Source organism: Fukomys damarensis, unplaced genomic scaffold, assembly GCF_012274545.1.
Source record: "Fukomys damarensis isolate Sample0158 unplaced genomic scaffold, DMR_v1.0_HiC HiC_scaffold_39, whole genome shotgun sequence".
NCBI classification, from domain to species: domain Eukaryota; kingdom Metazoa; phylum Chordata; class Mammalia; order Rodentia; family Bathyergidae; genus Fukomys; species Fukomys damarensis.
In genome coordinates, this window is record NW_022900951.1 from 46,198,001 (window position 1) to 46,219,615 (window position 21,615).

The following is a 21,615-nucleotide window of genomic DNA, read 5'->3' on the forward strand; positions in this document are numbered from 1 at the left end:
GGTACCAGGGATCAAACTCAGGACTCTGTGTTTTCAAGGAAGGCACAGTGCTACTGAGCTAAATCCCAGCCCAGAAAAGAGTATATTCTTAACAATGGATTGTCCTGCAAACTTTAACAACACAGGCAAATACCCATGAACACAAAACAAGAAAGATAAAAAACTCTATGTAGTTTGATCTCAACAATGTAAAAAACAAAAAATGGGCTAGTGAAAAGGAATTTTTTTTTTGTTTTTTTTGAGACAGGGTTTCACTATGTAGTTGAGACTGACCTGGAACTCACTATGTAGCCCAGGATGGTCTCAAACTCACAGCGATCCTCCTGCCTCAGCCTTCCAAGTGCTGGGATTATAGGCATGCGCCACCACACCCAGCAAGGGGAATTTTTTTTTTTAATTTCAGTGTTGCAAAATGAAGTGATCTGTTGCACAACAATGTGAATAAAACTAGTGAACGGATACACTTAAAAGTGGTTAATTTAGCAAATTTTATATGTACTTTACCACAATTTTTAAAAGGGTATATTCCAGTTATGATATAATATGAAGCACCCTAGGCCAAGCATGGTGGCACAGGCCTGTAATCCCAGCACTCCAGAGGCTGAGGCAGGGAGGTGGCCACAAGTATGAGGCCAACCCACTGAGTTCAAGGCCAAACTGAACTATAAAGTACCTGTCTCAAAACAACAACAAAAACAAAAAACCCACCACACAACCCTATGATGCACCCAGCATCAACTACTAAGTATATGCCCCAAAATACTGAACCTGAATCTAAACAAGCCTTTAAACCTACATTCTAGTTTCTAGGAAATACAGCAGATAGGAAAACCTGGTAGATGATACTATGAGGAAACCTTAGGACAAAAACAGAAGGTGAGATAGTCCACAAGACAACTATAGTGGTCTTTCAAAAAACACCAATGTCTGAAAAAAAAAGTTAGTGTCTAAGTTGGGGTGTCCCTCAATGGTACAGCATTTACCTAGTATGCTCAAGGCCCTGAGTTCTATCCCTAGCAACCCCCATCCCCATAAAAGGTCAATGTCTAAAAGGAAATGGGAGAACCATTATAGAACACAGGAAATTACCAAGATACAATTAAGTCCCCTACTTACAAACGAGTTAAGTTGGATTCGTTGGTAATCCAACAAAGTGAGTCTTACACAGTACACCTGTGAATCTTATACAGTATACCTGTGAAAGTTCACAACTGGAATGTTCATAAGTCAAAGACTTACTGTATAAACAAATATAGTGTGTGAACTTTGACTAGACTCTGGATCAAAAAATAAAAGTATTTTGGGGTGAAATGTCAGTAAGTCTGCAATTTATTTTCAAACAATTAAGCAAAATACACGTTTGCAAATTTTCATAATAAAAACCTGGTTAGAAGGGAAGGTATAGGAAAATACATGTAAATGTAAACAGTATAACAGCAATTGCTTCTGAGAAGAAAATAAAGTAACTGAAGTAAGGGAGAAAGTCTCTTACACAGTACCATCCTTTGGGATTTTCTGAATTTTATACAGTACTGTGTGTGTTTCTGCTGTACAAATAAAATGAGTTTTGTTTTTGTGAAACTGAAGATTGAACCCAGGGCCTTTGCTCTGAGCTACATTCCAGGTCCTTTTTATTTTGAGACAGAGTCTAAATTTCTAGGCAGGACTTGAATTTGTAATCCTGCTTCAGCCTCCCAGAATGCTGGGATTACAGGTGTGTACCACTCCACCCAGTTTATTAATCAGTATTTTAACATAGAGTGGCTATCTGGGCCAGGGATGTAGCTCAGTGGCGCAGCGCCTGCCCAGAAAGCACAATGTCCTGAGTTCAATGCCTGGTACAGCAAAAAAAAAAAAAAGAAGGGGGGGGCTATCTTTTAAGTAGTGGTGTTATACTTTTATTTTCCTCATGTTAGAATTAAAAAAATACTTTTTTAAAAAGTTTAGACTAGGGTTGGAGGGTGAGGAGGTAGGTTATTTTCTATAAATTCTATCTCAGGATTGTTCCCATTCATGTTATATGACTGAATTGAGGATCTGATGTCCAGTGCCCTTCTACCCAACCATAAAAAATAGTGATTAAGGGCCAGGGATTTAGCTCAGTGGTGCCACCACCTGCCTTGCAAGTGCAAGGTCCCAAATTCAATCCCCAGTATCCCCCCAAAAAACAAAAACCAAAACAGTGATTAAGACCTTGGGCCCAGGTGTGGTGGTGCAAACCTATATTCCCAGCTACTTGGGAGACTGATGTGATACAATGTCGGAAGTTCAAGGCCAGCTTGGCCAACTGGAATGGTGGGGTGTGGTTTAGGGCCAGACAACACGCTTAGCATGCAAAAGGCCCTCAGTTCAATCTTAGGGAGTAAAAAAAAAAGGGCTGGGGATTTAGCTCAGTGTTTCTGCCACCTGCCTCGCAAGAAGGACCCGAGTTCGATCCCAGGTACCCCCCCACAAAAAAAAAAGAAAAACAAGGTGGAAGAGGGGCTTGTACAACAGACCCAGACCAGTTCTAGAACTAGTTTCACTATTTCTTAGCTTATCCCATCCCCTGACCTGGAAAAAATGGAAAAAAAAAAGATGACTTATAGGTCTAAAAACTAAATGGCACATTCTTTTAGAGTAAGAGGAACAAAGGCCTTGAAGTATGGCAGACATGGGTTCTAATCCTGACTCTGAGAACCACAGGCAAATTATCAAATTTGTGTACCTCAGTCTCCTCAGGTATAAGGAGAAGGCAATGGCATGTTGTATTGGGTGTAAAGCATTTGGGTAAATGCTTTGCATTCGCCAAACCCTGGGTTCAGTATCCAGAACCAAAGAGTCAGTCTTTTAGGCATCAATTTCCAACCTTTGGGCTTCTCCTATGATCTCCAGGGAAGACAAGAACATCTCACAACCAAAAGCCTCTTTACACAATCATTCAATAGTTTAAACATTTTAATAATATATGGTTCAAATGGCACACCAATAAACTGTTTCAGGAATGTCTTCTTGAGACCACTCACAGACCAGCTATAGAACATACAACAGAAATACAAGACGGAAGAAAATAAACATTAATGTGTACAAAGTATCTACTGTGTACCAGAGAGGAAGTGAAATAGAACAGGAACCAAGGAATAATACCTTGTCAGAGGTGGACTCTAAGAACGAGGCAGGAGGCAGTCTCAACAGGGGGCTTTTAGAACAGTAAACAAATTTACCAATGCTGAAGGGAATGAATGCCAAGAAGTGCATCCTGGCTTTTTCCACAGTGGCCACAAAAGCAAAACCCTAAGAAACTGGGTGGATTTCCATGCATTAACTCTCAAGGCCAGTGGTTCTCAAACTACCTGGGAGAGTGAAGTAATTTTGTGCTGTCCCCCCACAACAGGCAATGAATGTATAGAGACATTTTTGTCAGTCACACCTGGGAAGTGGGGGTGCTATCATCTAGGCGTAAAAGCTAGGGATACTGCAAAACAATGAACAGGAACCAGCCCTATAACAAAGAATTATCTCGCTGGCATGCCAATGTTGAGAACCCGTGCTCTAAGCAGAGATCCAAGGTCAGACAAGATTCCAAGGAAAGTGTTCAGTATGAGTTACTTCACAGCAAGGGTAGACTCTCAGGCTAGAAAGTGATTCAGCTAGAAAATCTCTGGAGGGGAGATCACAGCAGGATTCCCAATGGACCGCTTCGGGGCACGCATGAGAGAATCCATGGCGTGCCGTATGGAAATGAGGAACTAAGATATGAAATAGATATTACCACCCAAAATGACCACCCGAGTAGCTCTCACACTAACCTGTCCCGTTTCCTGCATAACCTAAAATTATCTTTTCTCCATCTTCTTTTTCCTTTAGAATATAATTTCTATGAGAACATGGATTTATTCAATTCTCTGCTATTCCACATCTTGAACAACTCCTGATGAACATTAATTAAAAACATTCAAAAAACTTGGAAGGCTAATGAATTCAGGCTTTTGACAGTTTCCGTGGTAGGAAACGAGCAAGTCTGGGCCAATAATATCGGAGAAAAGAAAGACTTAGGATACCAAGCATTCAAACGCTGGGTCTTAAATTTAAAAGTGCCGCTGCAGGAGAGACGAGCAAAAAGGAACGAACTGTAGTCTACCAATGCCAGGCGGAAAGGGGAACGGGGGTAAAGCTGGAGTGCACAGTTTGGGACCGCAGGCCAAGCATGGCAAAGCTCCCAGCTGTGCCACATTTTCCGGATGGGTCAAACAAGGCTGGGACCAGCCAGACCAGCGGGGGAGCGCGCAGCTGGCATTGGGCTCCGGATTCGCCTCTATTGGCGGGAGGGGGCAAAGGGCGGGGCATCATACAGTTTGGCCAGTACCACTCCGGCCGAAGCGGGGATTGTAAAAAACTCGGGCAACTGACACCTGGGGAAAAGGCTAGAGACAAAGGACCCGAGAGCGGAGAGCTGATTCCAGTGGAACACCCTCCGGAGAAGCTAGGAATCTTTTAGAGTTCACAAGGTTTCAGGTTGCAGGGGTTGGGTTGTACTACTCTTACGCCGAAGAGGGGGGTCCAAGCCGGGACGTGTGCAGCCGTAACCGTGTTCACAAGGTTTCAGGTTGCAGGGGTTGGGTTGTACTACTCTTACGCCGAAGAGGGGGGTCCAAGCCGGGACGTGTGCAGGGCCGTAACCGGGTTTACTTACCAGAGCCATTGGGTCCAATGATGGCGGTGAACCTCTGAAACGGTCCGATAATCTGTCGACCTTTGTATGATTTAAAGTTCTCGATCTCTATCAATTTCAGGAAACCCATGACGGCGGCGACAGCGGCAGTGGGAAAGGCCCCGCCGTACGCCCGGGAACTGGGGTAGCCCGCGCGGGAAACGCCGCGATGCAGGCCGGGAAGAGGGTAAAACTCGCGACAATAAACCCATGCCAAACGGGATTTCCTGCTTCTTGCGGGAGGCAGAACCGAAGGCGGGGACTTTGACGTAAGAAGTTTTGTTGATCGTTGCCAGGGCGCAAGCCTTTGACTTCCACTTAGGCCCCTCCCCCTTTGTGTGGCACCGCAACATAACGAAGAGACGGCGGACTGAGTAGTAGAGGAGTTGGAGCCAGAGGACTCAGAGCAGCTCTGGAGATACAGAAGGCAGGCGGGCCCTGAACCCACGCTTGCTGAGACAAGTCAGAAGTCAAGGTTATGTCCCCCAAGGCAACTGGAAGGTGGGAACCCTGCTGTGGCTTTAGTCTAGCCGGGGACAAGGGCAGTCAGGAATTCGAAGGACTCTGGGAAATGGAGGGCTGAAAGGGAAGGAAAGGGCCAGTGGGAAGATTCACTGTTAGGTGAACTCAGACTTGCTGGTGGTAAAAGTGAGATTGGAGGCAGAATGGGGTGTGAAGGCGGGAGAGGTTGATACTCCTGGGCAACGGGCAAGCAACCTGAGGAAGGCTATGGCCTGAGATTGCTCCAAGCCCTTGCCTCCCTCCTATACCTCCAAGCAGGTTTCACAGACTGCTGCAGTAACCCAAGAGCAGACTTGGACCCATTCCTAACCTAGGAGCTTCAAAATCGGCATTCCTCACTGAGAAAGGTATTTCGGGTGAACCTTCCGGAGTCGGGATCCCTAAGCCAGTGCTTTCCACCTCCAACATTCTTACCCTCCGCCCCCTCCAATTCTCCCTTCATACTTCTCCCCCATCTCGTTCCCGCTGTTGCATATCCCTCTGCCACCTTCCTTCTCTTTCTCTGCTTCCTCTTCCCTCTCTGTTCTCTGCCCTCCGCCTCTAATCCTTGTTCCCCGTCTTCCTCTTCCTCCTCTGCACTCCTGTCACTCTCTACTCGGTTCCACACTTTTTCAATCTCTCTTTTCCATCCTTTCATCCCCCATCACCTTATATACCTGCTCTTTACCAAGGTCATAGCCCTAGCAATCCAAGAAGCTTAAAATGTCTATTGAATCTTCCTCTTCAGTGACCTTATATCGTGGTGGCAGATGGAACTGGTAGGACGGGGTTGGTGCTATCCTCAACTTAGATATGGAAAAGATCTGGTAGTTGCTGTATCCATTTTTGTAACTATTTTTCTACTGTCTGCTGAAGACTAGTAAGAGTCCTAAAGACTTAGGACAAGTCCATAAAGGTGAGAAGTCTTGGGTGATGGAGCCATAAGTGAAGTTCAATTAGGAGAAACAGTCAGAATTGGGCCACTTTCTATCCTTGGATATCTCCCCATGGACACTCTTGTTCACCTACACTTGCTACTTTAGAGACCTCATAATTTCCTTGTTTTAAATCTGTTCACGTTGGGGGGTAGGGGTGTGGCTCAGCACTAAAGCACTTGCCTACTATGTGCAAGGCACTGGGTTCCATCCCCAACAGCACCCACAAAAATTTATTTGTAATTATACTGAGGTTACAAACTCTAAAGTTTCAGCAGCTTAGAAAAAGAAATGTTTATATGTCACTTAAGCTTCTCCACTGTAGCCTCTATATCATTATTCCAGGACCCAGGCTCAAAGAGCAGCCCTTAATCTGGAACACTGATAGTTTCATTCATAGCAGAGAGTAAAGAGAGTAGTGGTCACTTAACGGCTCTTAGTTCTGCTTGGGAGTAACATGTCAATCCTCACATTGCAGGGGGCAAAGCAAATCACATAGCTAATCTCAAGGGAAATGACGTAGGGATAAATAACCCTTCCTTGGGGAAGAGCAGCAAATATTTTTGAATAATAACCATATCATCTATATGCTAACAATGCACACAAACTCTCAAACTCTACATGTCCAAAACTGATGCTCTGGTGTGGTGATACACGCCTGTAATTCCAGCACTCAGGAGGCTGAAGCTGGAGGATAGCTAAAGTTGAAGCCTGCCTGGCCTACATAGTGAGTTGAAGGCCCGCCTGAACTACAAAGTGAGACCCTGTCAAAGTAAATAAATAAATAAATGAGTGAATATAAATAAATAAATAAAACCGTTGCTCTGATCCTCCCGCCACCTACTTGTCCACTTCCCAAAGACTATTCCTTTGATCCAATTGCTCAGGCCCAAATCCTTGAGGTCATTCTTTTTTTTTTTTTTTGCTTTGAGGTCATTCTTGATCCCTCTCACACTGCATACCTAATTTATCAGAAAGCAGGAAGTCTAGTCATCCCTGTCTTCAAAATAAATTTGACCGCTTCACACCTCTGCTGCTGCTAAACCAGTGTGAATCATCATGATCTCTTGCCTGGACAACTGCAAAAGCCTCAACTAATCTTCTAGCCTTGCTTCCCCTTTCCCCAGTCTGTTTATAACATAGCAACCACAGTGATCCTTTAAAAATCAAAATCAAGCTGGGCATGGTGGCGCACGCCTGTAATCCCAGCACTTGGGAGACTGAGGCTGAGGCAGGAAGATCGCTGTGAGTTCGAGACCAGCCTGGGCTACATATTGAGTTCCAGGTCAGTCTCAACTACATAGTGAGACCCTGTCTCAAAAAACAAAACAAAACAAAATCAAAATCAAAACATTACACTCCACTGCTCAAAAACCTCCAGTAGCTGCCCATTTCTCACAGAGTTAAAGCTAAAGCCTTTGCAATGGCCCACAAATCATACCATGATATGCCCCCACATTCTCTAATTCCATTTATTACCTACTACTCCTTCAGCTACTCACTTCCTCCAGCCACACTTACTTACTGTTCCTTTGTCTGCCTCTCATGCTTTCACCTTAAAGCCTTTGTGCTTGCTGTTCCCTCTTCCTGGAAGTCTCTTTCTTCCCAGATTTCATTGGCAATTCCCTTACCTCCTTCAAGTATTGCTCAAATGTTGCTTTTTTAGCTTTGCCTCCCCTGATCTCCATATTTAAAACTGGAATAATCCCCCATTTCCTTGATGCTTCCCAATTTCCTTTATCCTGCTTAATGCTTTTCCAATATATCTTCGTACAAACTATTCAATGTACATTTTATGTTTTAACTCTTTATTTCTGTCCACTTCCACTAGAAGACAACCTCTGCAGAGACTCCAGTTATTGTCAGTTTTTTTCTTGCCCCTAGTAGGTACTCCAAAAATGTCTGTTAAATGATGGAACACAGAATGGAAAAAGCAATATACTGAATATAGCCAGATTATTTTATAAAGGTCAAAAACAATAAAATGTTTTAAAATGTTATTTAAGGATTCATACACATTTGAAGTAAATACATATTACAGAGGGAACAGTACAGATTTTGAATAGTGTGAGGGTTACTCTTGGAGTAAGGAGGCAGAAGAGACAGACACTTTAATGGTATGCATAATGTTGTTTCTTAAGTTGGGTAGTTGGTTCATAGATGTCTATTTTATTATGCTTCCAAATTTACATATGGGTTATATATATTTTCCTTTATGTATCAACTATTTTTATTTTTTGAGTCTATATCGTTCAGGCTGGCCTCAAACTCTTAGCCATTCTCCTGCCTCAGTCTCCCCAGTGCTGGGATTATAAGCATGCTTCACCATGCCCGGCTTGTGTCACCTATTTTACAGTTACTAAATGGTTTTTAAAAAGATGGGAAGTAGCTATAGGAGGAGGTAAGGAATGATGTTTCAAAGGAACAACACATATGAAGGCCCTGAGATAGGAACAGTTGTGTTGGAGTACTTAATGGGAGGCCAGTGTGCCTGAGACACAGGGAAACGGTGCATGTGACAAACTGGAGAGGTGTGCAAGGATCAAATCTTGAAAGCCTGTGGTAAGGAGTTTGGATCATATTCTCAGGGCAGTAGGATGCCAGTGAAAGATTTTAAGCAGATAAAAGACATAATCAAATTTATGTTTGTAAAGTTTTTTTTTTCTTTTTTAAGGCAGGGTCTTGCTTAGTTCAGGCTAGTCTTGAACTATGTAGCCCAAGCTGGCCTCGAATTTAGTGACCCTCCTGCCTTAGCCTCTTGAATGCTGGGATTTCAGGCATGTATAATGATGCCTGGCTCAACGTTTGCAAAGTTTTTCTGCTGTAGCGTTGGCTGCTATGCATGCCAAAAGTGAGTTTCCCAAAATATAAACACAGGCAAATTTAAGCCCTCTAGCCTTTCATCTGGCTAGAACATAAGTAATAAAAGCAAAGGGGAATTTTTATTTCAGAAAAGAAAGCTGCTTTTGTTTGTTCTGTGCTGTTACTGGAGACTCTTGAAACATTACCAGAAACCTTTGCAGTAGGCTCTAGTCAGTCTCTTGCTCAGCGTACGGTGCAGGTCTGAAGGAAAAAAAAAACACAAAAAACTAAAAGACAGAACTAAGAGAGACAGAAAGCAGGGCACCAGGACGACTGGTGCGACTGACAAAGGCACTGGCCAGTCCAGGCCACTGATTTTTATTGATAATCAATTGGGGTAAAGATGAGCTACATGCAAGCGTAGGACTAATGGGAGGATGCGCAGTTGTGTGCTTTCTATGGAAATTAATATAAACAAGGCTTGTGAAGGGCAAGACAAAACATTCTCAAATTAGGGACAGAATAGACAAAAAATAACATGCTTGTAATTAGGCATGGTTCTTCTAGTACATTTTAAATGTGGGAATGGAATTTGACAGTGAGTTACTCTGACCTTGGCACATAGGCTTTGGCAGAACTCACTTTTCAAAACAAGCCATTTGTAGGGTTAACTCTTCACAGCCTGCACTGCTTACAGCCTGCTTTGGGCATAATCATTATTGCGGTGCCCTGCAATGAGTGGGCTATAGAAAACAACAGAGGAAGCTGGAAGATCCTGTGGAGACCACTGCAGTCATTCAGGAAAGTGATAGTGGCTTTGACTGGGGCCATTTTGAGAGAAGGGAGAATGAGGGAAAGGAAGGGTTAAAAGATGCCTCATGAGTTTTAGGCCTAAGCAACTTGGTGAATGGTGGTGTTACTTAAATGAGGAAAACTGAGTAAAAAAAGGGGTATGTATTTTCAATATTTTTGAATCTTAGCAAGGTGAGCAGGAACCAGATCATGAAGAACCTTCTGGCAATGGGGATTGCACCTTACCTTATAAGCACTGGGCAGCCATTTGCTTTAAAGCTCCTTCAAAGGTTTTAAACTAAGGAGTGGTGATCAGATGTGCTTTAAGAAATATTACTCTGGTAGCCAGGACAGAGGATAGCATTGGAGCAAGGGAGCCAGCAATGCTCCTGGGAATATTGCCTGACATCAGATTGTGAGGTCTGAATTAAGGTGGTGACAGAAGAGATGGAGGACACAGATATATCAGGTAGTAAAATGAGTCAGAATCAATAACAAAGATATTGTAGGGAGGGAGGAATGGAGGTGAGATGTAGTCAAGAACCATGGTCAGCACTGATGAGCCATTTCACCTCCCTCTTGCTCCAGATGTATAAGGTAGACCTGTCACCAGATCCCAAGGAGGTGGCAGCCATTGAGTCTAGAAGAAATTGAAAAAAGAATCGACAGACCCGATTCTTCAATGTGCGAAACCGAGTCATGGGGGTGAGTGGGCAGTGAGTCTGTTTCACAGGACTGGGACCACTTCCCTGTTATGTCTGGCAAAGAATACAGCAGTACTCATTATGGCCCTTCCCAAATCAAATAGGTATTAGTACTGGAATGGGAGGGGGAGCCATGTACCCCATAGGCCAAGGAAGGGTTTGGGAAGAGAGATGAGAAAATCCAGGGAAGAGATTAGGGATAATAACTGGCTCTTCCGGTTAACTCTGGGCCATGTAGTCTTATTCTCTAAGCAACATGGAGCCAAAATAAAAAATCCTAAGGAGCAGGACTTGGTGCGTGCCTGTAATTGTAGCATTCTGGAAAGCTGAGGCAGGGCCAATGCAAATTTGAGTCCACCTTGTAATGACTGAGACCCCATCTCAAAAAAAGAAAAAGAAAAAGTCTGGGAATCCTGAGTACTGCCAAAAAAATTTTTAATAGGCCCTAAACAATATTTGGTATTTCATATTGCATATGCCTATACTGTATCTGCAAGGCTAAATAAGATGCTGTTAAGCAGGCCAAGGGATACAGACTGAAGGGTGAAGTTAAACTTACTCTTCACTGAATCCTCTTTCTCTTTTGAAATGTTTTATAATTAAACTAAAGAGAAAATGTTGATAGCCAAAGAAATAAAGGATTGCTGAGTAGGTGGTTAGAGGGAGGGATGCAGCATGGTGTTCTGGAAAAGGCACCATACCTCTGTTCAAGACCATGTTTGCTGTCAGATGTGTTGTTTTGAATAAATCATCTTTCTCCTCTGAGCTACAGGCTCCTCCGCTGTAAAATGAGACTAAATAGAAGCACGGAGGTGGCAGCTCTGAAAACCAAAGCATAGTGTTTGACACAGGGAAGTAGCTGGCTAAAGTTTGAATTTTCTGAGGGAGATACAGGTGGCAAGCATTTCCTTGAGGACTTCTCTGTGCCAAGCACTGTGGTGTGTACTAGAGATACAACAACTAAGCCCAGTCTCTGCCCTGAAAGTGCTACAGCCTGGTAGAGAAAATAATACAGGTAAACTTCATTATAATGTGGACAGTGGGACTTAGATAGGGAATATAACCTGTCTAAAGGGTCAGGAAGGCAAAGCCTGAACTGGTCTTGAAGGGCACATTGGAGTTTGAGTAAAGAGGGAAGGAAAAGAATGTTCCAAGAGAAGGGAGTAGTTTGAGCAAAGGTGATGGGTTCCAAATGGCCTAAGATATGTTGCGAACTGGAATAACAGCTCCTAAGGCCAGTGTGAAGGGGGCCAGGAAAAGAGAATACAAAGAGATGAGGCTGGAGGAGGTAGACACTACACCAAGGAGGTGTTTATGACTCATGCTCAGGGGCTGGAATTTTATCCAGTAAGTTCTAGAGAGGTGTAGGAGGATTTTGAAGCAAGTTAAGTTCTAAGAAGTTTGCATTAGAGTACTCATGGCCCCCTGCTGGGCTCCTACCCTGATTTAGCTCCTTTCTTTGGGACCCAGGTGAATGTGGAAGCTTTGAACAACCAAGTGGAGGAGAGAAAGCTTCAGGAGGCAACAGAGCGAAATAAGGAGGCAGCTTATGGTAATTGCCCAAGGCCGGGGAGAGACCAGATAAGGGAGTAAAGCAACAGCCTGAGTGGGCTTGAAGTAGGGCAGTTCTATCTCTGAGTGGGGTTGGAGGCTCTGGGAAGGTGAGACAACTAGATGGCCCTTGAGAACAGGCTATGCAGACTGGGCTCTCTCCTTTCTGTGCGCCTTCTCCACGTCCCTGCTCATTACCCCCCAGATACCAAGAAAGTGCAGTATGATCTGGCAGTCCAGATGCTAGAGAAGGAGGAGGCAAAACAAACATGTGTGGCCAACAAAATCCAGGATTTTCAACAGCAGAAGCAGGAATTCAAGAAGAGATGTGAATTTGAACTTCAGGATACAGCGCAATTCCAAAGGATTCCAGTCTAGTTGCAGGAGTTTCCAGCCTGTCTCAGTGATAAAGGTCCCTTCAGTGGTCCAGCCAGCATGCAGTGCTTCTTGGGAGAGGACCTGGATAGAGCCTCATTCCTGAGAATGCAACAGCAGCAGTTCAGGTATAACCTGGAAAGGCAGCAGCAGGAGCAACAGCAAGTCAAGGATGAAGAGAAACATGCAGGTAAGCAGGCTGGCCCTTCAGATTCAGAGAGGTCTAACAGGAAACTCTCCTGAGCTGGGTACAGCACCCAGTAGGTCTGAACAGCACGAGGAAGTTATTATCTGTGAAAAGTTAAGACTGTGCAGATCCAACCTCCCTGACTTCCTTTGGTAATTGAAGTAGCTGTTGTTTGTGAGCAGCCTGGCACTCCATTACACAGGGGAAGCATGGTATACACACACACACACACACACACACACACACACACACACACCTAACAGCTCTGCCACTTACTACCTGATTTGGACAAATGGACAATTTCTTCCTCTATTTTATTCATTTATTTATCTCGAGACAGGGTCTCACTATATAGACCAGGCTGGCCTCAAACTCATGGTCAGTCTCCTGAGTGCTTGTGTGCTGGGATTACAGGCATGTACCACCATGTTGGGGTCTCCTTCTAGAGGAGGGGCTCGGGGAGACGACCGCAGATACAATGACCAAAAGCTGATGGCTAACAGCAAAGTTTATTTCTCACCCAGGGTCTTTATAGCAGTTTCAAGGTCACACACAAAAGCATGATCACAGCGGTTTGATGATTAACAACAGTCACAAGGAGGCATGAATAATATAAACAGCAATCATAAGAAGCTACAAACAGATACACCCTGTTCAAACTAAAGACAGGACATCTGTTTATGAATAAAAGGAAGTGTAAACACCGGTAAACCGGAAAAAGAACAAAGAAGGAATTAGGGAGTGGTTCTGCGGTGGAGGGACTTGGCTCCAGCATGTCGCCTTTGGGACACCTGTGTCCCAGTGAGAACCAGCATTCCTGGACTCAGGGTCAGCACTTCAGCCATCCGTCCGTCCTCTCGTGCCCCAACACCACAATGCTCAGCTTTTTTTTGTTATTGTTAAAATAAATTTTATTTTATCCCATCCACCCCCCAAGCCCCCTCCCCTCCCTATGTACAGAGGCTTTGTTTCCATTTTTCCTTCTATTTTCACTTTTTTCTTGTCCCTTCCTTTCTCTTTCCTTCCTCCCTTGTTCTCCTTCCCATTTGAACACTTTCTTACCATTTCCCAACATCCATTTTACATTTCAGTCCTTATTTCCACTTTTGGTTTCTCACACACAAAAAATGATGTGGTATTTAAATGTGTGTCTGAGTTATTTCACTTAGGAGTATGGTGTCAAGGTCCATCTCCAAGGTCCATCTCAGCTTTCCTCTTTTTAAAAATTAATTTTAAAAATTAACATGGGCCAGGGATTTAACTCAGTGGTGCTGCCACCTGCCTCGAAATTGCAAGGGTCTAAGTTCAATCCCTGGTACTCACCCCCGCAAAAAATAATTGCCTGGGCATGGTGGCACATGCCTGTAATCCCAGCACTTGGGAAGCTGAGGCAAAAGGATCACCTTGAGTTTGAGGTCAGCCTGGACTACATAGTGAATTAAAAACCAGCCTAAAATGAACTACATAGCAAGACCCTGTCTCAAATTAAAAAAAAAACAAAAACAAAAAACCTAATTAATTGGTCAAACCCAGGGCCTCTTGCATGCTAAGTATACTTTTTTTAAAACCACACTGGGGAGTGAACACAGGGCCTCCACATGGAGCTACAGCCTCAGGCGCCCCCCCCCATTTGAGACAATATCTCCCTAAGTGGCTAAATTGCCTTTAGGCTGTTAAGCACATATTTTACCCTGAGCTCTAACCCCCCACCAGTTTCTTCATCTTTAAAATAGCCCTTATCACACAGAGTAGGGTTTAAAATTACCCTTATCACATAGAGTAGCTATTGTTATGATGTTATCTGTGTCAAATCTTTCTCTTCCACTAGAGGAAGCCCTTCTAGGGCAAGGACCACGTCTTGTCTACTTGTACTATTCACCTTTCAGATAAGATCAATGTGCAGCTAGAGTAGAAAAAAATGTCAGTACTTTTGCTTGTGCTGTTCCCTCGGCCTCAAATACTGTTTGATCTTTTGCCCTGTATACAAAATATACTTCAAAGTCACCTCCTCCTAGAACCCTTCTTCTCACTCACCACCCAAAACTTTCATGTTTTTTTGTTCTGGGTTGATGCTGAAGATTGAACCTGGGGCTTCACAATGTTAATTATGTGCTCTACCACTGAGTCATAACCTTAACCCCTAAAATCTTCTTGCCCTGTATATATATCTCTGTCACTGCACTTAGCAGATTGTGGTCTAATTATCTCTTTGATCCATTTCCCCCACTAGATAGGGAGTTCTGAGGACAGGATCCAATTCCATGGTGTCCTTGAAACCCTACACATGGCCCTTACACTGAGGTTCAGAGAGATGAAATGATTTACCCAAGGCCACACTCAGAGGTAGCAGAACTGCACTGCAACCCAGGTTGCTGCTGCACTTTAGCCCCAAAGAGTAGCTCTTTCTACATCCCTACAACTTGGATACTAGCCCTCTTCCCACCACACATACACATACACAAAGTTGGTTGAATAAATGGCTGAACAAGTGAACCAGAATTGGAGCAAACCAGTATAGTAACCCAACCATATTTCTCTGTGCAGATATGCTTCGTGACCAGCTGCACCAAGCCATTGATATACAGGCTGCCCAGATGGCCAGGTTGGAAGAGTATTGTCATATTGCAATGATGTCTGCCAGAGCCAATGCCAACAAAGCCCAGGTATGGCCTGACCCATCCAGTGTACCAGGCCCTTCCCAGACCCCTGAAAATAGTCCTGAGGAATGTTAGCCACATCCTCCTCATCCACCTAAGGTCCTTCTTAGGGCACAAGTCGATTCTCTCTACCTCCAGACACAGGATGACTTCAGAATATTACCCTTTGATCCCTAGCTGCTCAGTCTAAGGCTCTCCTGAGTGAGAGAAGTTCCCTGCCTTTAGGGTCATTAAAAGGCCATGCACTACCTCTATCTTCTCTCCGAAGTGGAAGAGTGGGGCCATATTTTTCCCACCCCTGCTACTAAGAGGTCCCTGAGGTTGAGCACTCAAAAACATAATTTGGGGACCCCCAATAGGCAGCTAAGCTGGCAGAGCAGAAGCGCCATGAACATCAGCGCCAACAGAAAGCCAAACGCTCAGACATACAGAAGCAGATCACCAGTAAACCCCTGACTGAGAACCCCCAGGTTGCTCAACACCCCACGGCTCCCCACAGAGTCCTGCCCTATCGCCAGAAGGGTATGACTTCTCAGCAGCAAGCTGACATCAGGAGAGCTCAGGAGGCACAACGCCATTTGAAGGAGGCACAGCACCAGGTTGAACAAGCACTGGATACTCAATGGGCAAGCCAAACTATATACTTGGCCCAAGCAGCACTGGAGCTAGAGGAGCAGGAGAGGGAATTGTGTGCCGAATTTCAGAGGGGGCTGGGCTCCTTCAATGAGCAGCTGGCCAAGGATCAAAAGGCCCAGTAAGTTCTAGGGGGTGGCAGTGGGGATGAAGGCCAAGGGAGGGCGGAAAGGGATGGTAATGAACCAGGGACGGAAGGGAGGGATGGCAAAGGCCAGGGAAAGAAGGAAAGCACATCATCTGAGGTTTCTGGACTTCTTTTCACAGGCAAAATTATCTGAACGCAATAATTTATACTAATCAACCTACCGCCCAATATTATCTACAGTTCAACACCAGCAGCCGCTGAACTCAGGATGGTCACATCTCCCTTCTTTCTTATTAAACTCACAGATGGCTAGGAGTCAAAGAGAAAAATACTGTATACCCCCAGCCTGAATCTGTTCCCTAGTGGGAAAGTGCTAAGCTGATACCCCCATCTTCTATCTAAAGCAATAAAGTTATTCACTAAAGTCAAAGCCAAGAGTGTAATAGGACACAAAAGCGTGACGTTACTGCCTTTCCCAACCTGCTCCGAGGCTTTGGGCATCTAACACTGTTGGAGCCTTCACTTTCACTTTTCTTCACTATGCCAGCTCCCCCACTACACAACACTGCCCATATCCTGTGAGAGAGATTTTATTGGTCACAGAGGCAATTGGTAGGTAGTTACCAAATGGTTATTGGGCTTCCTCAGGGGAAGGTAAGGCACAAGAGCCTGTGTTTTTCCTGCCTTCTCCCTTCAAGGCTGCATGCGGATGGCCCCATCCAGCCGGATGACTTCTCCATTGAGGAATGGGTTCTCGATTATGGTCTGTACCAGATGAGCATACTCATCAGGGTCTCCGAGTCGGGTGGGGAAGGGTACCTGGCTGGCCAAGAAGTTGCGTACCCTTTCTGGAAGGCTGGTCAGCAACGGGGTGCCAAACAGGCCTAAAGAAGATAACCAGAGTGAGAGATTCACCCTTATTTTCATATTCGTTTTCCTCACCTTAGCTCTATTTCCTGGGGTCCAATGATAGAAGGCTGCTGTTGTTTATGTGGTAGATACTTTCCCTCTCAACTGCCCACAGATTCTACCCAATCCTGGGTGGGCAGGGAGAGGGGATGTGTCTACCTGGAGCAATGGTCATCACCCGGATGCCTAGAGGAGCCAGATCTCGAGCAATGGGCAATGTCATACCCACTATGCCACCTTTGGATGCAGAGTATGCAGCTTGTCCAACCTAGAGAGGGAGTGAAGGTCATAAGTGGGAGGGCCCCAACAGGTAACTGAAGAAGCATAGCCTTGCCCCTACCCACAAACCTGGCCCTCAAAGGCAGCCACACTGGCAGTGTTGATGATAACCCCACGTTGGCCTCCCTGGTCTGGTTCATTCTGGCTCATCTCACCAGCAACCAGGCGGATCACATTGAAGGTGCCTAAGAGATTCACCTGGAGGATAAGTAAAGACATGGTGTAGGAACTACAGCAGAGGTTTGTTTCTCAAAGCTTTGGAATATTACCCATCACCAGACACCTCTTATTCCTTCCCCTGGAGAATCTCCAAGACCTTACATTGAGAACTCGCTGGAAGTCCTCCAAGTTGTGGGCCTGCTTCTTCTTCAAATTGTATGTCTTACTGGCCACTGCAATACCTGCACAGTTGACAGCTACATCCACATGGCCAAAACTCTCCTTTGCCAGAGTCAAGGCTGTCTGCACGTCCTTCTCAGAGGTCACCTTCAAAGGGAAAAATGGAGAAAAGCTATTCATTTCCCAGCACACACCACTAAACCTGGGGGAGGGGGCAAGGGCTGTAAGGTCCAGTTCCTGGGTGGGAAAGGAAAGCCAACAGAAAAGATAGTGGTAAAACTAGAGGAGAATGGGGTAAAGGCGAAAATCATAGGTACTACAGGCAGTCTTGCAAAAACGTTTTTCAAAGCCATACCCTCTTGTAATAAATTCACTTATCCCTGGTGATTCTCAATTGCTGTGGATCAGAGCATTAATACAATCTTGTTTTGAGTATTGATAGGAATGTCAACTAGCTTTTTTGTATCCCTATCTGCTAGATGATTTCATCACGTTTTACTTTCTGTACTTTGTTTCAAGAAAACAAGTTTTCAAACTGGATACCCCCTCTGGGAGATTCTGGTATGTCTAATCCCATTCTCTGTTGTGGTAAATGAATCCCAGCTTTAGAGAGTTCTTAGTGCAGGTGCTCCCATAGTGCTTGAAGGCTTAGGCCAAAAGGGACAAGGAGATAGATACTTGGCCCCTCATGGGAGGGATCCCCATGGGTTCCAACGTAGGTACTGATGACCTGATGCACACCCTTGGAGAGAACTGAGTCCACTTACATCAACTGGGGCAAACACACAGCTCTTTCCTAACTTCTCAGCCTGGGCTTCTCCATCAGAGTCGGGCAAGTCCAGAAGCATAGCAGTGGCTCCTTGCTCCACCAGTCGCTTCGCTGTGGCCAAACCAAGGCCTGAGGCTCCTCCGGTAATTACTGCAACGAGTCCCTGTGAAAAGGGACAAAAGGTTAGCTGCTATGCGGCCAGGCCACCCCACCCTTTCACCTGTCCGTTCTTCATACTTCTGCGGGGAAGGTAGGGGGCAAATCAGATACCTTTCTCTCCTCGTGAGACCTCTGGGGTTCTCATCCCCAGACTGTCCATCGAGACCCCCACATGAACAAACAACAGTATTGATTTTCCCCTACTGAGCCCAACAGTCGCAGTATCAGGCGGCACTGATCTCCTGCCCCACGCGGCACAGACAGGCAAAGAGCAGGCAGCAAAGAGGTGAAAAAGCACGTTACCTTCACGGTCCGACACGCCACAGCCATCTTGTGCGGGTCTCGCCACAGGAGGAGCTTTTGGGCTCTTTATTCACAGGCGTTCACTGATTGGCTGAGGCGGAGCCGGCCTGGGACGCCCGCCGCACGGCACTTACGTAGGGGTGTGGTTTGCTGCAATTGTAGTAAGAGCGTGACCCGGTGTACAGAGAGTTATTTCAACGGCCAAAAGAGACCTGTAGCGGCAGTACAAATCGTCACATCTCCTTTGACCTGCTCTCTAGCTGGCCATCGGGCAGGCGGCCACCTCTGAAGAGGGGAGAGAGGGTGATTAAAAGTAAATCTTTTTCTCCAAAGAAAAAGCCTTTAACTATAAAGGACTCATGCCAGACACTGCAGAGCACTGGGGACACCTAGGGGAATAATGAAAGATTCATGTTTTCTAGGAAGGTACAGTTCATTCGGATAAAGACAGTTACAGTGCAGACAACAGAAAGGACAGCTAGATTTTGAACCCAAAACCTAATACATACTAGGCAAAGTTTGTACCACTGAGCTACATTATCAGCCCGAGGAAAGGAAGCCAGCTGGGAGAACACACAGATGAGGAGATCCAAAAATGGAAATTCTGAGAGAGAGGCACTAAGAGAGAGATGTATTGAGGCAGAGATAGAGATTCTGGACAAGATCACACAAATATGAATGTAGAGAGTCATTAAGAGTCAGAGTTGCTAGAGGACATATTCTGAGACAGATGCTATTGAGAAGCACAAACCTGAGAGACGATTGGATATGGTGGCACCCACCTGTAATCCCAGCGCTAGGAAGGCTGAGGCAGGAGGATCGCTGTGAATTCAAGGCCAGCCTGAACTACATAGTGTGACCCTATGTCAAAAAAAGAAAGAAAAGAAAAGAAACCAAAACCCCCCAAGAGATAAAAACAACTTTCATCAGTTCAGACTTTACTACTCTCCTTTGTCTGTGCAATGTGTTTTAAATCCAGAAGCCCAGAACACACTGTAGGTTGGACTTCAACCAGAAATTTATGTATTTATTTATTTATTTATTTGAGATCTTTGTTTCTTTCTTGAACTCACTGTGTAGCCCAGTGTGACCTTCCACTTGCAATAATCCTCTTTCCTCAGCCTCCCGAGTGCTGGGATTACAGACATGCACCACCACACCCAGACCAATGATTTATTTAAAAAACTTAGGTTTTTGGTCAACCTAGAACATCTTTCCATCCTCATCCTCATTAGAATCTTTTTTAATGTGTGGGTGTGAACTAGGGAATGAGCTACACCCCTGGCCCTTTTACAATTTTTTTTTTGAGATAGGGCCTCTCAAGGCCATTAAATTGCCCAAGCTGGGCTCAGACTTTCAATCCTCCTTCCTCACAACTCCCAGAGAGTTTGAATTACAAGTAGGTGCCACCAGATGATGCTTCAATTAAAAATTTGAGCCCAAACGTCGAATTTGTCTTCCTTCTATACTTTTCCTCAAATCAAGGTCTTCAGGCCACAAATCTTAGCCTACATTTTCAGCCTCATAACTGCTCTGTTTTCTCTGTCTGAAGCATACTTCCCATCTGCTTGCCCACCCAGGAAGACTTACCTCTGGACTTTCTAGTTGTTGACAACCATCACACTCATGTTCAATACACTATATTCATCAAAGGACCTAATACAAGGCGCACAATCTTTCTGTCTACGTGAAATGCTCCCATCAATTGGTAGTACTTTTCACTAGCCCAATATGCTCTAGTCATAGTGGCCTCTTTTGTGTTCATCTTTGCATTACCTGTTTCCTCTGCTTACAATGATGTCTCCATGATCTTTGCATTACTACTTTTTGTTCTTTGTTTTGTTTTGTTTTGCTGGTCATTCAGAATTGTTTCAGGGGATAGGGATTTGGCTCAGTGGTTCCACTGCCTGCCTTGCAAGTGCAAGGGGCCAAGTTCGATCCCCAGCACCCACCCACCCACCCCCAAAAAAAGAAAAGAAAAAAGAGAAACAATCATTTCAGCTGAACATAGTGCCACAGGCCTGTAATCCCAGAACCAAGGAGGCTGAGGCAGGAGGATCAATGCAAGTTCAAGGCCAGCCTGAGCAACATAATGAGTTCAAAGCCCTAAACTACATAGTGAGAACCTGTCTCAAGAAAAACAACAACAACAAAAATTAAATTTAAATGTCATCTCTCCAGAGGAGTCCTTGGCCACTCAAGCTGCACTCACCTAGTAAGTATCATGTTGCATATTTGAATTCTCTGCATATCACTTACAGATACATTCATGATCTTTTTTCCAAAATTGGGGCCAATTTTGCAATTCAGAATTTTTTTCAGTTTTAGAAAGGAAGATATATACTGTTACATAATTATTTATACTACGTATACTCTGTATTACATAACTATTGAGAAAGGTCTGGAGCATGATAATTAATATTAAAATATTTTAAATGAAAGATGAAAATTCTTTATGTATGAATAAAGACTAGGCTATGTATGAATAAAGCTTTAGTCTACTTTAGGTCAGATTTTGTCATCTAATGAGTTTAGGCTCTAAAGTATGAAAAACAACCATATGATTTTCAGAACTTTTGGCTCCATAGAATTGAGCCTAAAGGCTTATGAGGTCTAACTTGGCCTTTTGTGTGTAATTCTTCCTCTGCTGGAAGATAAGCCCAGGGTTTTGTCTTGCTGATTCATCTCTTGACTACCCACTGCCAAGAATATTGCCTGATTTATATGAAAGCAATGTGAATGTTCTCAGAATTGAAATGGATTGTACCTGTTTTCAGTGTTATTGTGAAAGATGTACTTTGTGCTCATTCTAGAAAGTAAAACATAACCTTTCTTAAAAAAATAAAACAAAACGAATCTCTTGTATCAACTCTGACTCCCCCCTAAAAAAGTAAATAAATAAAGGCAGAAGGTTAAGAAGAACGGTTTTTTTTTTTTTTTTT

General features: G+C 44.4%; 3 protein-coding genes across 4 annotated transcripts in view; 1 reads left to right on the forward strand and 2 right to left on the reverse strand.

The window, feature by feature from the left end:
• Smc1a (structural maintenance of chromosomes 1A) overlaps positions 1-4,867 on the reverse strand; it is a 45,952-nt gene extending 41,085 nt beyond the window's left edge. The window contains exon 1 of one of the 2 annotated variants that reach the window (XM_010629741.3): positions 4,673-4,867. In XM_010629741.3, coding sequence (XP_010628043.1) covers positions 4,673-4,781 — 109 coding nt within the window. In that variant the 5' untranslated portion in view covers positions 4,782-4,867. The remainder of the gene's footprint in view (positions 1-4,672) is intronic. The other variant, XM_010629742.3, reaches the window with a different exon arrangement.
• Positions 4,868-10,308: 5,441 nt separating this feature from the next.
• Positions 10,309-16,324, forward strand: Ribc1 (RIB43A domain with coiled-coils 1). Its single transcript, XM_010629743.3, is given in 6 exon segments — positions 10,309-10,425; positions 11,895-11,976; positions 12,181-12,540; positions 15,082-15,200; positions 15,554-15,948; positions 16,095-16,324. Coding segments are annotated over 6 exon segments (1,155 nt in total). The 3' UTR covers positions 16,177-16,324.
• Positions 16,325-16,489: 165 nt separating this feature from the next.
• Hsd17b10 (hydroxysteroid 17-beta dehydrogenase 10) lies at positions 16,490-18,777 on the reverse strand. Its single transcript, XM_010629744.2, has 6 exons — positions 18,674-18,777; positions 18,210-18,374; positions 17,425-17,589; positions 17,173-17,301; positions 16,984-17,092; positions 16,490-16,799 (listed from the first exon to the last, which is right to left on the reverse strand). The coding sequence occupies exons 1-6, from the start codon at positions 18,698-18,700 to the stop codon at positions 16,609-16,611; spliced, it is 786 nt and encodes a 261-aa protein (XP_010628046.1). The 5' UTR covers positions 18,701-18,777; the 3' UTR covers positions 16,490-16,608.
• Between the last annotated feature and the right edge of the window lie 2,838 nt (positions 18,778-21,615).